This window comes from Puntigrus tetrazona, chromosome 5 (genome assembly GCF_018831695.1).
Source record: "Puntigrus tetrazona isolate hp1 chromosome 5, ASM1883169v1, whole genome shotgun sequence".
Lineage (NCBI taxonomy): Eukaryota > Metazoa > Chordata > Actinopteri > Cypriniformes > Cyprinidae > Puntigrus > Puntigrus tetrazona.
Genome location: NC_056703.1, coordinates 8,138,075 through 8,155,992, shown reverse-complemented (window position 1 = coordinate 8,155,992; position 17,918 = coordinate 8,138,075). Strand labels below are relative to the sequence as shown.

The 17,918-nt window shown below is 37.3% G+C and overlaps 1 protein-coding gene across 2 annotated transcripts; it reads left to right on the top strand.

Moving 5' to 3' along the window:
- Positions 1-1,212: 1,212 nt before the first annotated feature.
- abcg4a (ATP-binding cassette, sub-family G (WHITE), member 4a) lies at positions 1,213-17,885 on the top strand. Of its 2 annotated transcripts, XM_043238149.1 has the most exons (16): positions 1,213-1,827; positions 3,361-3,363; positions 4,258-4,495; positions 9,740-9,857; positions 9,980-10,112; positions 10,382-10,432; positions 11,606-11,751; positions 11,880-12,003; positions 12,136-12,250; positions 12,991-13,136; positions 13,224-13,322; positions 13,393-13,561; positions 13,771-13,871; positions 14,017-14,175; positions 14,717-14,835; positions 14,913-17,885. In XM_043238149.1, exons 3-16 carry the CDS (start codon positions 4,267-4,269, stop codon positions 15,136-15,138), a joined length of 1,935 nt encoding a protein of 644 aa, XP_043094084.1. In that variant the 5' UTR covers positions 1,213-1,827; positions 3,361-3,363; positions 4,258-4,266; the 3' UTR covers positions 15,139-17,885. The 2 variants fall into 2 exon arrangements, with proteins under 2 accessions (XP_043094084.1, XP_043094085.1); XM_043238150.1 differs by lacking the exon at positions 3,361-3,363.
- The last annotated feature ends 33 nt before the right edge of the window (positions 17,886-17,918 follow it).

Below are 17,918 nucleotides of genomic sequence, written 5' to 3'. Positions count from 1 at the left end.
CAGGTGCCGCCTTTAAAGAGACCGCGCGCTCGATTCTCCCTCGCTGCTGGATAGGCTGTGCTTTCCCTTTGTTTAAGTTTTTCGTCTACATCATCTCCATCCCCACCCGTTTCTTTGCTTCCTCCCCCCAAAAAGCGGTCTCACAGGCGAGGGGTTCTAAATATAGATTTAACACGTTTTGATCCTCCTGCCCCACTAAAACACAAAAACGTTCCTGTTGCTGGAGTTCACGAAAACAGACTGTTCCGTCGCAATGGTGTCGAAAGGTTTGCTTTAACAGGCACGGAAAAAATATTGTGATAATTAAATACAGACATATGGAGATCTCGGAGCATGCTATAAAGACACAGTTGCACCTGGTTGAATTTTCTTTTGGATCATGGAAAAAAAACTGAGATCCCCACCTGTCCCGTGACCATAAAATGGCATCAGGCCAGATTTTCCTTCACTTTCCTGCAGAGGGGTTTGTAATGTAATCCGCCACACTACAGCCCAGTAAACCGTGGCTTGCGCGTCTGCCATCACAAACAACACGTTTTTAGCCAAGGAGAACAATTGCTTTCTGAAATGAAACTCTAGCTGCACTGGAATAAATTAGTCTGTCTTTTCCGCGCTGCAAAAAAAGCAGTAGCCTAATTAAATTAATCAGTGTTGGTAACAGTAAGTTAGACTGGTCTACCGTATAAAAACCAAACAGCCTTTAGTTAATTAAGACTATGATATTCGAAGCTGACTGTAAAATAGCGAACAGTTAAACAAAAAGACCTGTAAATATAATCAGAAGTTAAGTTCATTTAAATCATTGGTATAGCCCCCCCAAAAAAGTTAAAACTTATTAATATTAATCAGTAGGCTAATTGAATTTATGAATCATTTTATTGCCTAATGCCAATGTTTATACGCCTATTTATAGGTTTTATATATATATATATATATATATATATATATATATATATATATATATATATAGCCCTTTTTTCTGCCAGTTGTGCACTTCTGAGTGTTTCATGGTCATTTTTTTTGTATTTTCTTGTGTGTTTGTGGTAGCCTTTGATCTGCTTTTCTTATTTGTTGACCATGGAGATTTCAGGAGCAAGCGCAGCGGCCAGAATTAACCATAAATTTACCCCAAACCAATGTACGCCGTAGAATCTTGTTATTTTTTATGTTAGTTTTTTAATGCAACCTCCAAGCACAACAGCAAAGCATCATGCCGTCAAATACATCACTGCTACTTTAAGCGTCCTCCAGTGAGTAACACGGGCTTTTTTCGGACGAGAGCAGTTACGCCCAGTGCCACAGACGGCCGGGCGTGCCAGGGCTCCTCTGTCCACTGCGCGCTATATCACACTGCGGTGCAGCATCCGGAGGACCGGGCAGGATGAGCGCGACTCCTCTCCACAGAGCTCCACACGCATACTGGGTGAATGCGCAATGATCGACTCGCGGTTTGCCCTTTCGTCAGCCGTCCGAAACGAAACTCCTGGTTCAACACGGATGCTGCGTCTTTTTTAATTATGCATAACTGTTATGTTTGTTTCTGGATAGGAATCGTCGCGGTGTGTTTTCGAGGAGCGCTATGAATGTGACGTCTAGCGGCTTTCTGAAGGAGAAGAGCATCCTCTCCGTCGCCGGTGAGCGGGATCGGGCGTATAACGGAGCACCTTTTTTCTCAGCTGGACTATAGTGCGGGGCCGCTCCTGTTGCTGAAGCCTGTGTGTGTGTATATATAATGCTCTCGGGCTCAAAGGAATGAATTGGACATTTTTATAAAAAAAAAAAAAAACGAGAGAGATTCAACTCGAGAGACTCAACGCGTCAAAAAAAGTAAGTATCATGCTATTCTGTGCCTGGGTGCAGCAACACATATAGACCAGTATCCAGTATAAACACACTAGCCTGTGGTTTGCATGCGTGTGATGTCATTGACAGGGCATGTGATGCATGTTGTTCTAAACTCTGACTCAGATGTACATTAAAAAAAAAAAGCAGAGCTCAAGTGTAATGAATGTTAAAGGTTACATTTTAAACTCGAGTCTTCTATACATTTCTTTAATCATGCTGTTGCCTCATAATTGCTCATTGTGTATTCGGTCTAATATGTGTGCTGGGAAGTGGAGTAAGTGAAGGGATGCAATGACCTTTCTCTGATAGATCGTAGAACAGGCAGACTGGGTTTTAAACGGTTTCATGACTGGTTCCCATCTGCACATTTAGTATATTTTTCTCATTTAACACAGCTGGTTGATATCATCAGCTCATTAGCAGAGGATCTGATACCTAAATTGGGTGTGTCAGATAAAGGAGACATTAAAAATGTGTCTCTTTGAGGTATTTCAGAACTATGATTGAAATCCGCTTCTCAAAAAGCCTTTCTTTGACTGATTAGAAAAGAACAGACAGTGTTTTTATTAACTGTGGCCAGTAGAGCTGTAGATGACCTAATCAGTAATATTTTCACTCGATTTCTGCAATCATTTTATTGAAATCTCCCACACTGGTCATACCGTTGCCCTCTTTTAAGAGGTGTTTTGGGAAATTTGGCCAAACTAGGAGACCATCTTAAAACGGTTATGACCAGCAGTTTAGCTTAAAATTTTAAAATACAGTTTTCCAGACAGGTCTCTTGAAGATGAATCACTTCGATATAAATGGGGCCATTGAGGATTAAGTGCAGGTCCATCAATCACAATGTTCTCCCAGAATGATGGATTGAGTGAATTTATAGTTTTGTTCCATGAAAATTTTAGGTCCGCTGTTGTGACTTGAATCATAATGGACAATAAACGGAGCACTTCTTAATGGAATATACCATATTGACATACAAGCACTTTAACAGTATAAATTGCTAGCTGGCAACAGTGAAAACATTGCTTCTTTAGAGAGGCAGGGTTCTATCAAGCTCAGCACCCGGAACTGGTTTAGAAGCTTCTGCAGCCTAAGTGCATTCTCATTGACGTGAAATACAATAACTCATATGGATCCCACATTCGCATTGCTTGTCAGTACTGTTAGTACCTCTGTAGCTCAGTGCAACGTTTTCCAGCGTCAGTGTTGTTGAAGCTTAGTGATGATTTTCAATGAAATACTGATTTTCTTGCAGAAACATATTTGTGTACCTCATTCTATATAATACAATTATTGTCCACTGTGGGCTAATTAAGTTACTGTTGCACTCTTAAAAAAAAAAAAAAAAAGATTCTTTATTGGTGTCTTCGCTTCCACGAAGAACCTTAAAAATCTATATAGAACCTTTCCATTGCACAAAAAAGTTCTTTATAGAAGAAAAAGTTTCTTTAGACTGTTAAAATAACAGTTTCTCTGTTTGTGTGTGGCATTTTCATATTCCATGTCATTTAGAAAGTTCATGTGAATCAGCGCTATACTGTTGTCAGGCTGTAATCGGATCCTTACTCCTCACAACATTTCTGGAATTACAACCTCTGTCTTCCCACATCCAGCAGGAAAATGTGCAAATCCGACTAAATCAAAATTGAAGCATCTTATAAAAAAAGGAATTCTATAAAAAGAATATTAGATTATCTAAATTAAAAATAGTACATACTGTACTCAGCAAAGCTCTGCATTTCTACTGAAATAACAGCATTTCTACTATAGGAAATAAAGAGATGCTCGACCCAGTGGTCAGCTGTGCTCTTGTCAGCTTCTTTGTTGAGAGCTTCCCTCGCAAAAGCGAAAAAAGGTTTCCATCAAAGCTTCAAACGCTGGCATCAAATTCCATAGGCTTCAAGGGTAATTACTCTCCTAACCGAAACTGTCTCCAAGTGGATAACTCCGATGTCTGAGCAGATGCTTTCTCTGTCACTGATTTTATGCTCAAAATAACATCTTTCTAGATGGTCTGGGTGTATAGTGTATAGGTAGATATAGTTAGTGTCCCAATGCCAGTCAACACTTCATTAAAACAGAATGTGATGAGAATGAGCCAATGTTCATAGAGAACGATAACCTCATTGATTCGTTTGGGTTTCCATTTAAGAGGCAAAATAATTGTGTTTCCTTTCTGTTCCTGCTTTTCTTTGAGCCTCAGTTCAGCAACACATATGTATCACAGACTCGTGAAATTACACGTCGCTCATCGAAGATATATTCTCCCCTGCAAGTGTATGTGTGAACAGATTGCCTTTTTGGTAGATTTGATTGCAGATAGTAGTTTTGCTTCTGTGCAAATCTTCCATTATTACACATTCTGATTACATTCTCATTTTCTTCCATTGCTTCCTATAACTTTTTCAGGCTCTTGGTATGGCTGCAAAGTCCTTAGAACCGGGATCTGTTTCCATTCCCATGGAGGAGACCAAGCGTGCTGGAGGAGCCCCTACGGATGCTGCCATGCTGACCCACCTGAAGAAGGTGGAGAACCATATCACAGAGGCACAGAGGTTTTCTCACCTGCCTCGGCGTTCAGCGGTGGACTTAGAGTTTACAGAGCTCTCCTACACCATCCGTGAGGGCCCCTGTTGGAGGAGGCGAGGTAAAACAGGAATTCTTTTTTGTAGCTAATGTGATGATTACAGTGAAGTGGAGCTTAAACTCGGAAGCATAAGTGAAAGCAAGTGATTATAGAATTTATACCATTTTTGTGTTTGTGGTTTAGTTACTTGTGAGATTTCTAGTGTGTCAGAAATCAATACATTGAATTTTTTTTCTTCCTTTTGCTGCCTATGAAAAGTATAAAAGTGATCCAATGATTTACTGTATTTGTCACTTCCTGACCTTTCCAGATATGATACAAAAACAGGAACTAATGATGTTGCTAAATCTTTATAATGTCAGAAATCAAGATAATGTTGATTTAAATATATTACAAAGCTCTCTGGGATACTCAAATCTGATTGGTTGATCGCTGTTCTCAGGTGTCCTATCACTGTTGTCCATTGCGATGCCAGTTCACCTGAGTATTAAAACCATGCTATACTTTCACACCGCAGAATTTTACTCTCTTGTTTCATACAAATGCTATACTTGTGCCATTTTCAGCCATACTCATCCTCATGCCATTCCAAATATGTAAAGCAAAATAAGATATTTTTGATTAAACCTGTGAGTTTTCTGACCCTTTCACAGACAGGAATGCAACTGAAACGTTTATGACCCAGAAGAATAGTAAGAACATTGTTAAACCAAAATAAGTGGTTCAATCAAATGTTAAGATGATGTGATAATATACACAAAACTAAAATAATAATGAAAGAAAAATAATAATAATAATAAAAATAATGACTTTTTTCAACCACTGATGTCACATGGAATATTTTAATAATATCCTTCCTGTATTTTTTTGTAAAATTGATACACTGTTCATCTAGTTGCTAGTTCCTAGTTTGTGGATTGTAATGGACAACAGTTTTCCAGAGGAAGCTTTTATATAATTTACAGGTAAGGTTATAAAATCATTTTAACTCAGATTAATATTTTATACCCTCTTTTTTTTTTTTGCTTGGTGAGTTGGCGCTTCAGTGTCATAATGACCCTGCTGGGGATTATTTTGTAATATTAAACAGATAGCTATATGTATTTTTTTTCTCACTCCGAACTCACGACACACAAACACACATGTACACAAATGTACACGCGGGCGTAATACTATTAGCCCTCACACACACCATCCTGTGTCCTGGACTGTAGAGTGCTGTTCTCAGCAGACTTAAGATATAGTAAATAATTCACTTCCCCAGACGGCATGCTGCTCATCTGTCTGCTGCCTAGCCTAGCTAAACCTGCCCAGGATGAAATCAGCACGCACGCGTATGCTAACACACACTTTATTGATAAGGATCACTCTTCCTCTACGCCGCCCATTTTCCCCCCTATGGTTCCAGTGATTCATTCTACATGGTGTTTTTGCTCTGCAGCTGGCTTTTGATGGCCTTATGGGACCTGATTTATTCTGGTTTATTCTGCGTATCACATGAGATAAGATAAGAGAGAGAACTGGATATCAGCAGTAGTATATCCATTAATGTTATACATATGCTTAGTTGGCACACCTTGGGAAGCTACATGGAGAGCTATGCAGTATTTTAACATAGCTAAAGACCAGCTGAGGAGCAATTTATTGCAGGAGATTTTGTGCCGAAGTGCTCAATGGTCTGGAAATTGGCACATGGAAATTATTTATTTTATGTTATATTCTAACAGTATTATCTCTCATTGTTTCTCTGTAGAATTTCCTTTAGGCTATATATATATATATATATATATATATATATATATATATATATATATATATATATATATATATATATATATATATATATATGTATATGTATTTATATTACTATCTATTTTATAAGCTCAAGGAACTCCAGTACATGCCAGAGAAATCTCATAACGTCTGCGCCTTGTCTTTCCATGTATTTTATCTAGCAAGCAGTATGGAGAAGCTGGTGCAGTGCTGTGTTAACTCTGGTGAATGATAGCTCTTGCACGCACAGCAGTTCCTATAGCTTCATGTCCTCCAGCATGCTGAGCTCCACCCACACATGCGCGGCACAAACCAAGCGCACACACAAGACAGATGTATGATAAAATCGCGCAGGTGCACACATGCGCCCTTACTAAATGAAAGAAGGTGAATCATGCGGCGGTGATCTCTGACACTGATAGCAGGCCGCTCCTGAGACTCATATAATCGTAAACATCTCCTATATTAGTATGCCGTTCTTTCATTATTACCTCATACTTCATTATTCAGTCCCTCTGTTGTTCCATCTGTTGGGAAACAAGCTCTTTCGTGTGCAATTTATGTATTAGCAGTTATAGATTTCAGCCTCAGACCAGTATAAACCAGCCTGAACCGGCATAGATTTTTATACGAACTGAATTGTATTTGCTAGATTTACTCAGAGATCCGGATTTACCAAGTTGTTTTCCTCTCAGTTTCATTGCTCTGCAGACTATGTAGGCATGTGGGAGATTTCATTGTGAAGGACGTATTGTTCCTCTCTAAGTACTGCTCTAAGCTCTGCATGATAATGTATGTGAGTACAGACAGAGCAGATAGATTAATAGTGATGTTTAGGCTGATGGTTTTGTTTTTGATGGATGAATACATGCTGCGTGTGGCTTTCCTGCCATTTAACCCTCCTCCTTAGATGTCATACTGCCTCTTCGGTCTGTTTTCTCTCCCAGCCTCTCATCTTTATTGATCCGTCTCTGTTGTTTTTGCTTTTCTGTATTACCTTTGGCCCCTCTCGCTCCACTTTGTCTCTCCCTCTGGATGCCTGTTCACCTGTCACATTTTATGTGCTCTATTCTCCCGCAATTTCTTATCCCTTGTTCTGTTCCTCCTCTCTCACTGCTTTTGGAACGTGTTGAGTCATAAACATTCTGCATTTTTGGATGGTTGCCTTGTTCTGAACCTTTGGGAAGCAGAATACATGGCTTGCACAGATGTTATGCAATACCAGTGCATATGCAAAACGCTCAGTGGTAAAGTTAGAGTTACGGGTAATGCACAGGGCTGCTAACAATCTGCTCTGTGACTATTAAGCTTTTGAACACGGATCTCACAGATCTCTAGAGAGACTGTCCCTGTACTTTAATAGCAGCTAATTAACCCAAAGACACTCTTGTAGCGCACCAGATATTTTATTCAGTTCGAGATCAACGCATCTATTTTACGCATATATACCACCTTCAGACTTTTTATTTGTTTGTTCTGACGCAGAATATGTGATTTTGCACTTTTGGTGTAAGTTATAAAAGTGAATTCTATTACTGTTCAGTTGATTCAGTGTTTGAGTTATTAGCACAGCCTGCAGTTTGTACATCAATGCTACATTTTTCACAGCATCACTGCAAATTATTCATAAAGTAATTAGAAGTGCGCTGAGCATTTGTCATGGTTAATCAGTTAAAGTAATAGTTACACTGGGACATGTACAACCTTACAACAATATGTTTTTTTTCTGCATATCATGTGTGGGGCTCCATAGCAACCTGCTATATGTAGAACTGTATATTTAAATATTAAAATTTAATTGTATAACATTTCTTTCTTAAATTTATTTTAAGTTCCAATTCTTGCTATTAACAAACCATTAACTAAATCTTTTGCCTTAATAAACTCCTTATTAATAATTAGTAATGCAGTTTTTAAGTTCACGTGTGTGGTAGGATTTTATGGATGTAGAATATGGTCATGCAAAATAATAAAGCCAAAATGTTAACTTGCTAATATGCAACTGGTTAAGAGTGAGAAGTGGTCCCTATACTAAAGTGTTAGAAAACCTTTTTTAATTAGTGAGAAATTTGACTTTAAAATTATAATTGAGTGTAAAATTATTTAGATTGTACTAACTTTTACTATTTACTATTACTTTCAGGAACCCTCCTAATACTAAATCTGTACATTTCTAAAGCAAGCAAGCATGGACGGCTATTTTATTCCTTATCAGCATATAAGCACATAAGGAATGGATGCATCTATTGACTAAATGTGCTCAAGCTTTCCAAGAGCGTTCTCAGACTGATCCCAGTTCAGCTCATACTATAGCGCAGGCCTATGTAAGAGATCTCCCGCAGTGCTGCTTTGTTTTTAACTTATGCCATAGACGGAGAAATGGATGAATGCGTGAGTAGGTTGATGCTCAGGTTACACATCGTCAGCATGTAGCAAAATCTAAAGATGAATTATTAGTTACAGGATGCAGGGCGTATCATTTGGGGATGAGTTATCAGCATTTAATACTTATGCATGCCACAGATCATTGATATGCAGAGAAGCATACAGGAAATTATAGGGCGAAGGGGGGGTGTTGCCCCTGTCACTCTCTTTCATTTTCTTTTTCTCAATTCTGTCAGTCATCTTGCATCAATTCTTCCATGATGCAAACATAAAAAGGACAGAGAAACGTAAGGAGGAAGAGAGAGAGAGAGAGCAATAAGAGCACTTCACTAATGACTCAAGGCTGTGACTGAAATATAAAGAGACAGATAGACTGGAAAACAACACGTATAACATAAACTCCAAGGGCATCTGGGAGTCTGGACACTACTGTAATGGCTCCTGTTTAATATCAAACAGTGTATTTTTTGTGGGGAAAAAATATTCATTGAACAATATTTGACTGAACTGAAGTAAAGTTGAAAAAGAATTAGCTAGATTCAGCTAGAACAAAAAGAAATAACATTTAAATGTAATGTAAAACTTGATGTAAACTTATTTTTTTGAAAAGAAAAATACATGAAAGAATCTCTATCCATCAAGCTACAGGCAATTTCAACCATTTTATTCTTTTGGTACCTACATCAACAATTTTAGTTAATTTCCTGTATTGTATTGTATTACACAATATAAACTCTGTTCATTGATGTTCATCTGATTTATGATGTATGTTATTGCGTTGTTCATAAAACATAATGTATTAAAAATGAAATGAATCAATGTCATTTGTTTTCCCATGAAAAAGTTATAATTAGAACAGTTGAATGATTTTTTTACTTGTAATTGTTTACATAATTTTATTGGACATTACTTGAGGGTTAATATTTTTCTAGACTGCATAATCAGAGTGCCTTAGGTACACAGTATGTCATTGTAATTCCATCAGATAACTCACAGGTTATTGTATTACTACATGTATTTTGTTGTGCTGCTGTGTTTTTTCAAGCCTATCTGAGTTTGATGCCAGCTAACTCTGTCATGCATTTAATTTGGCAGCTGGTAGCTCTAACTCTAATAAACAGAATGCTCCCAAAATGCTGTGTGCAGGATTTAAGGCCCTTCTGAAGTGTCTTTCTGGAAAATTCTGCAGTCGGGAGCTCATTGGAATCATGGGACCCTCGGGGGCCGGCAAATCCACTCTAATGAACATTCTTGCTGGCTACAGGTAAGCGTGCATGTATGCAAACAGAAGGAATTATGTTCCAGAATTTGGTTCATGTTTATCGCTTTCTAGCCTTTCATTTTACACTCATCAAGTTACCTGTCCCGTTTCCCTTCTTTGTGCAGAGAGACAGGCATGAAAGGTCAGATCCTCGTAAACGGGAGACCCCGTGACCTCCGCACCTTCAGAAAAATGTCATGTTATATCATGCAAGATGACATGCTACTGCCACATCTAACAACACGAGAGGCAATGATGGTGCGTGTCTGCGTGTGTTAACTCAAGACGTTTTATAGCATATGATCAGTAGGTGGCGCTCTAGAATAATTGATTCTGATTGGTCAGTCACTGCCATTTGTGGACAAGCATTTAAAAAATAATCACTAAGCTTCTTTTCTCAATGTATATGTTATGGACACTCATCACAACTCTATCACAACCCAATTCCCTTGGATGATATTTTTTATGAAATTACCAGTTGATTGTACATTTCCCCTTGTTTACTGTAATGTTTATTTTTGGTTTAGGTTTCAGCTAACCTTAAACTTAATGAAACCATGGAAGTGAAAAAAGAACTGGTAAGCAACATTACTGTATGTGCAGAGAATATGTGACCCTGAACCACAAAATTATTTGAAATTCAGATTTATACATCATATTTGGTTGAGATACAACTTGAAAATCTGGAATCTGATGGTGCAAAAAAAAAAAAAAAAATCTAAATACTGAGAAAATCACATTGAAAGGGTTAGTTCACCCCAAAATGGATACACATGCATAACTGTAATTTTGTTTACGTCTACTAGAGGAAAGTGTGTATGCGCTGCGATACTTTCTAAAATGGTAAATACTAATCAAGTTTTGATATATTTATGGTAGGAAATTTACAAAATAATGGAATATGATCTTTACTTAATGCCTTAATGATTTTTGGCATGAAAGAAAAAACTATATTGATGCATACAATGTATTTTTGCTATAAATATTCCTATTGCTATAAATATTCCCCAGCGACAGGATTAGTTCAATTTCAAACAAAGATTTCCTGATAATTTACTCAAAACAATGTTATCCAGGATGTTTATGTCAACTTTCTTCAGTCAAAAAGGAATGAAGGTTTTTGATGAAACCATTGCAGGATTTAAATCATATAGTGCACTTCAATGGACTTCAAATGGTTGAAGTTTAAAATTACAGTTTCCGTGCAGAGGGCTATAAACGATATCAGATTATAATTAAAGGTTTTATCTAGTGGAATGATCGTTCATTTAAAAATAAATAATAAAACTGCATATGCTTTATAAACACAAATGCGAGCGACCATTTGGGTTTATAAAGCATATACATTTTTATTTATTTATTTTTAATAAAATGACCATTTGTTTCCATAGATAAGACACTTATTCATCATCTGGTATCATTTACAGCCCTTTGAAGCTGCACTGAAACTGTAATTTTAAACCGTTTTTTTAATTTTCAGCCGTTTGGAGTCCATTAAAGTCCACTGTATAGAATCCTGGAATGTTTTCATCAAAAACTATAATTTCTTTTCAACCAAAGAAATAAATACATAAACATCTTGGATGACATGGGTGTGAGTAAATTATCAAGAAATTTTCATTTGAAAGTGAGTACGTTTTGTGGTCCACGGTCGCATATGTATTCTGTTAGGAAATGATAAAAACTGTGGTTATATGGTGATTTAGTTTTTATGCATTTCTTTAGACAAATAATGACATAATGTGTAACAGGTGAATGAGATCCTCACAGCATTAGGACTGCAGGAGTGCGCTCACACTCGCACCATTTCTCTGTCGGGTGGCCAGTGTAAACGGCTGGCCATTGCTCAGGAGCTGGTCAATAACCCGCCTGTCATGTTTTTTGATGAACCCACCAGGTACCCCATTACATGCAGCCTTTATTCTTATTCCCATAATCCTTTAAAAATTCTATGCAGTAATTTTCTCCTTAACATTTCCATTTAATGTCCATAAACGTGCATGTGTGTTTATTTCTGTGCATTAGTGGTCTAGACAGCGCGTCCTGTTTCCAGGTGGTGTCCTTGATGAAATCTCTGGCTCAAGGAGGTAGAACCATCATCTGTACCATCCACCAGCCCAGTGCTAAGCTGTTTGAAATGTTTGACAAGGTAATTGCTGTATTCTAAAATTATATTGTACTGTGAAAATGTGTTTTTGGGTTGAAGGACATTAATGATATTAAGTGTGTGAGGATGTTAATGTCTTTATGTTCTTGTTTAATGCTCTGTTCTTCTTTGCAGCTTTATATCCTGAGTCAAGGTCAGTGTATATATAAGGGAACAGTACCGTACCTTATCCCCTACCTGAAAAACCTTGGACTCCACTGCCCTACGTACCACAATCCTGCAGACTTTAGTAGGTCTACTGTGTATGTGTGTGTAAGCAAGAAAGTGAAAGATAGAAATTGATATGCAGCTAGAAATAGATCTTTATGTATGCTCTCTATTTTTATTTGAATGTTATATAGCACTAAAGTAGCAGTTTGTGGATTCTATATTAGATTGTTTTCCTGCTTCTTTTATATATATATATATATATATATATATATATATATATATATATATATATATATATATATATATATATAAGGTTCTTTACACTGGAAAAATGTTTTTAAGTACGTTACTTAATTCACTGAGAAAAATCTTTTCAGAACTGTTTACTAAAAGGTTCTTTGGAAAAGCAAATTATATATAATATCATATCATATCATATCATATAATAATATAAATGTGGAATAATAGATTAAAAAATATACAGTATTGTTTAAACGTCTGCAGTCAGTAAAGTTTTTAAAAAATTTATACTTTTTATTTTTAGCAAATACAGTTAACTGATCAAAAATGAGAGTGAAGACTCACACACACACACACACACACACATATATATATATATATATATATATATATATATTATTTACCTAATTTCACATTATATATTCTTCATATTACATATTTTTATTATTTTTATTTATTTTATATTTATTATATTTTTATCAGCTGTATTTCAGCTGTTCTTTTACATTGTAATGATATTTCAGAATACTACTCAGTCACTCAGCATGTGTATGAGTTCAGCTGTCTTTCTGCTGGCAGTAATCGAGGTGGCCTCAGGAGAGTACGGTGATCTGAACCCTGTGCTCTTCGAGGCGGTTCAGGGAGGCCTGTGCTCAGATGAGAGCAAGAAGAACTCCAGTGACAAGAACGACGCCACCACATCCTGTCCCTCCCAGTGTTATAATGTGAGCGGTGAACACGCAATCTCACTTACAAAATCTGTTTATCAGTCTCTGACCCGCCCACCTCTATTGATATGTGTATTCATACAGGATTCAGGCTACATTGAGAAACACACTTTTGCCACCAGTACCCTGACACAGTTTTGCATCCTCTTCAAGAGAACCTTCATCACAATATGCAGGGACATGGTAAGAATTGTCCTCTCTTGTTATCAGCTGTGCCTAGTATATTAAGTGCTAAAGAAATGTTTGTGTTCAGGTGTTAACCCACCTCAGGGTGATGTCACACCTGTGTATCGGTGTGCTGATTGGACTACTGTACCTAAACATTGGGAATGATGCCAACAGAGTGTTCAACAACACTGGCTTCCTGTTCTTCTCCATGCTGTTTCTCATGTTTGCTGCACTCATGCCCACCGTCCTGACATGTAAGGCGATCTGTGTGTTTGGTTGTGTGTGCTAGATTCTTTATGAGCATGGAAAATAAATTTGATATGAGTGATTATGATAAATATATCTTTTTGCTTTGTAATGGATTAGAAGCGCTCTTATTGGCTTGATTGAGCGTTCTGGTCTTTACAGAATCAGCGGAGCGGATTGAATTAGGCACTCATGCAATGGTGTGCTTCCCTTGCAGTTCCACTGGAGATGTCTGTGTTTATAAGGGAGCATCTTAATTATTGGTACAGTCTAAAGGCATATTACCTGGCCAAGACCATGGCTGACATTCCATTTCAGGTACTTCTGTGTACCTGCTTCTGCCTTTACATGAAATAATGATAAATAAAGGAGGGGGAATTGTTCTAACTGTTGCCATGAACATTCCAAGTGCTCCAGGTAGAATCCAAAAGTCTGAACATGAGTTCTTCTCTGTCTCTTCCAGGTAATTTGTCCGATAATGTACTGCAGTATAGTGTACTGGATGACAGAGCAGCCTCCAGAGGCAGGCAGATATCTGCTCTTTATGGCCCTGTCCACCTCCACTGCTCTAGTGGCTCAGTCTCTGGGGCTTCTCATTGGAGCTGCTTCCACCTCCCTTCAGGTATGAGCACTGAAGCAGTTCAAATCAAATTTCTGTGTTTTTTTAATTCATTTATTTAATTCATTTTTAAGAAATGTAGTTCGCTCACCAAGGCTGCATTTATTTGATCAAAAATATTACAATTTAAAGTTACAATTTAACAGTTATCTATTTTCATATTTTTTATGTATTTTATTCATGTGACGGCAAAGCAAAATTTTTATTCTCTTACTCCAGGCTAAAGTGTAATGTCCTTCTAAACTCATTCTAAAATATGCTGAATTTCATTTCATATTATCAGCAATGTACATTTTTCGATACACATATATTTCTTGTTGAATCAATTTTTTTGTGTAATATTTAAAACCATAAAAAGTAAACACATCAGCATTTCAAAATATATGCTGTGTGTGTTTATATGTAAATAAATATGTATTTATTAATAATGTATTAATCGTTTAATCATTTGAAAGCACTACTAAAGTATCATCAAATTATCAAAATAAACCTCTAAATTGAAATCCCTGCTTTAAGTCAAATTAACGTCTTATTGTAATTTCAGGTTGCCACATTCGTAGGTCCAGTCTCTGCCATCCCAGTCCTTCTGTTCTCTGGCTTTTTTGTCAACTTTGACACCATCCCCAAATACCTTAAATGGAGCTCCTACGTGTCATATGTCAGGTTGGTCAAGAGCTATGACAGTAACAATTATAAACAGGCAATCATCCGTTAATCACAAAAAATCTCTCCCTCTACAGGTATGGCTTTGAGGGTGTGATCCTCTCCATCTATGGCATGAATCGCTCAGAGCTGGAGTGTCCCGGAGTGGCGTGCAAGTTCCAGAAACCAGAGGAGGTGCTGCAGATGCTAAATGTGGAGGATGCTAAGCTCTACGTGGACTTCATTGTGCTGGGGGTCTTCTTCTTAATTCTGAGACTTGCCACTTACCTAGTTCTGCGTTACAAAGTCAAGTCAGAGCGCTAGAGCCAAAACTCATCATCACTCTTTTAAATGCACATAATGATCTTTTTGCAATGGACGCAGAAGCCAATGAAAATTGATCACTGGGCCATTGTTTGGCAGTGCAACATTTAACCACAATTTAGTTTTTTTTTCTACTTGAAAAAATATTTTTGATTCTCTAAGTATAGAATTGTTTTATTCAATTTTCATTTTTGAATGTATTCCATGCAGTAACAGTGTAAATGCATTTTACCCGTGACTGAACTTTGAAGCATGAGTCTCTATTGACAGGACTGGATGTATTTATAATGACAATCCCGTGACAGCTCCTGATAGCATGTGGATTGGCCAACAGCCAACATGCGAGTTTATACCGTATTGAAGGATCATCACATTGTCTCTCTGTTAATGCATTTAATTCCGACTAAAGAACATCGTCAAAATGTGTTTCGAAGGAGTGTTCTGCATGCTTGAGGCACTTGAGGACTTGCAAGCAGCAGGAGCGAGAGTGCATTAGATGTTTTGAATGAATCGTCCAACCAGCGTATCTTCAATTCCAAGTTTGTCTTCCCACAATACACTGAATTTATGGAGAAAAATATCTCCCGCGACCTGCTGAAAATTAAGACTTCAATGATCTCCCGAGGCAATTCTGGGCAAAGCATCAATGTCAACCTAAATCTACCCATTTGAGGAATGTTGCAGCAAGTGCCCTTGATCATTTTTTTCTGATGGGGAACTGGAATACCTTGCTGGAGAAACATTTTGGCATTTTGTCAGCATCAATATGTCCTGTTACCTTGAATTCTCTGACAACTGCCTCTGTGGTATCCTGAGAGAGAAACAGACAATAGTTTGTGGGGGTTTTTTCTCTCGTTTTCATCAGGAGGGATCAAACCTTGTATAAACTTGTATAGTACAAAAAAAACTCCCTACAGTGACCAAAAAACGTGAATCAGCTAATCACAAAGCACCACTGAAAAGCGACACATCTAATGCGAACATCTATTAATTACTGTCCAAATAGCACTCACTGTTTCTTTTTGCTTCTTTTCGCTGGACACTTAATCTGCACAGCTGAGGATGTCAGGACATTTGCGGTTACTTGTAAGTGACACAATCACATACCGGGATAGAGATGCTGGATGAACACTTTATACCATTTTCAGTGGTGTGGTGCGCTTTTCTGGATGGATAAATCTCTTGTTTGGACCTATATGTACACTTCCTCTTCTCTGCTTCTCCCTTCTAGCAGCCAGGCTATTCAATACCGCAATGCAAACATCTTCACAACTGACTCTGGAAATCTTTTCGAGTCCTGCTATGTGTTATGTCTCCTTATATAACGAAGACTACTAATAATCTGAGTATATACACGAAGAAAAAGTATATGTGTTATGCTTCAAGCAAGATTGTAAATACATGTATGCACTTTTGTTGATGTTGTTTTATTGGAACTTTTCAGGACATTTGTTTGTAATTAATTTTATTTTTATATTAGTAAAAATGACATGCAATTCTTGAAAAGGGAGTGGAAAATGCACGATGAACTTGAAATCAAAACACAAGATGCTGTGACTGAGGAATTTACGTTGCACATGTGTTGTAATCCAAAAAATGCTCCCAAAATTACTGAAAAATCTGCAGCGGGTTTATTTTAGGACATGTTTGTATTGTTTTAGAATGTTACCATTTGGCGAGCTGACCTCTTTTAAAAAATGTGATATGCAGGCTTTGAGACAGGAAGACGGCTTCCAGAAAGCGTTTGCGTTTAGTAGCATTTAGTTCTAACACGTAGTACTGTAAGGTACGATTGCTCTTTTTCTAGAACAATCTGTCCGTCGAAACATTGCACACAGCTTTCAAGATGATCTTTTGGTCATTCTGCAAATGAAGAATTGCTGCTGTAAAATCATTTTTGCTTTTTTTGCCATGTGGTATACCCAGGGAAAAACCAGGCCAACTCTTGGTTGCGGATGTTTTTTTCAGAAGAGCTGCTTTAGAGCAAGAGATCAATGAAGTTATTAGCTGCTCAAGAGTCAACAATCCAGTATTCGATATTGCTTAGACAAAGAGTGTTATATGTTCTATTTCCTTTTGAGTCATTGGAGAGGTTTAGAGAAAGGAAATGTTCACCATCAAGAACCTTTCTTCTAATGGTACACAGACATCTAGCATAGAGAGTTGGGTAATACCTGTTTCTAATAGCAATAGTATTGTTCTGTGCCTAGTGAGTGATATTTCCTATCTAATCCTTGAATATTCTATATATTTCCAGTGGTCGTCTGTCAAATCTCTATTGTGTACAAATCATCATTTTACTTGTCTATGTCATATGTGTCGATATGGGTTTCTGTATGTGGAGTCTCAGCTGAAAGATGTCGAGAGACACCCGGATGATATCATATTTCACACACTTACGTTTAATTACCTTCATTTCTCTTTAAGCGAAAGACTTTTTGTTTTTATGCGGAATGCATGCCTTAACGAATAAGAAGCATTTGATGGCTCTATCTCAGATAAGAAAATAAAAAAGATAAGCAGGTAAAGTGCAAATTCATTTTCCGAGATATTTAAAAAGACATTTGTTGATTCTGTTTTGGGTTTTGTATATGAAGACGTTTCGGCTTTCGCAGCAATGAGAGTTAATGCAGTTTGCTTCCCAGTTTTGCAGCGTAATTATTATTTTCGCCTCATCAGAAATGCAAGTTATGTGTGCTAAACCATGTTCAAATGATTATAATAAATGCATTCATATATTAACTACACCTAATGTTTTTTTGTCTCTATAGTGGTCCAGG

Coding starts and splice junctions, on each gene's coding strand:
- abcg4a (XM_043238150.1), top strand. CDS start 4,267: ATGGCTGCAAAGTCCTTAGAACCGGGATCTGTTTCCATTCCCATGGAG. Junction 9,858..9,979: donor AACATTCTTGCTGGCTACAG/GTAAGCGTGCAT, acceptor TTCTTTGTGCAG/AGAGACAGGCATGAAAGGTC. Junction 14,176..14,716: donor CTGCTTCCACCTCCCTTCAG/GTATGAGCACTG, acceptor TTGTAATTTCAG/GTTGCCACATTCGTAGGTCC.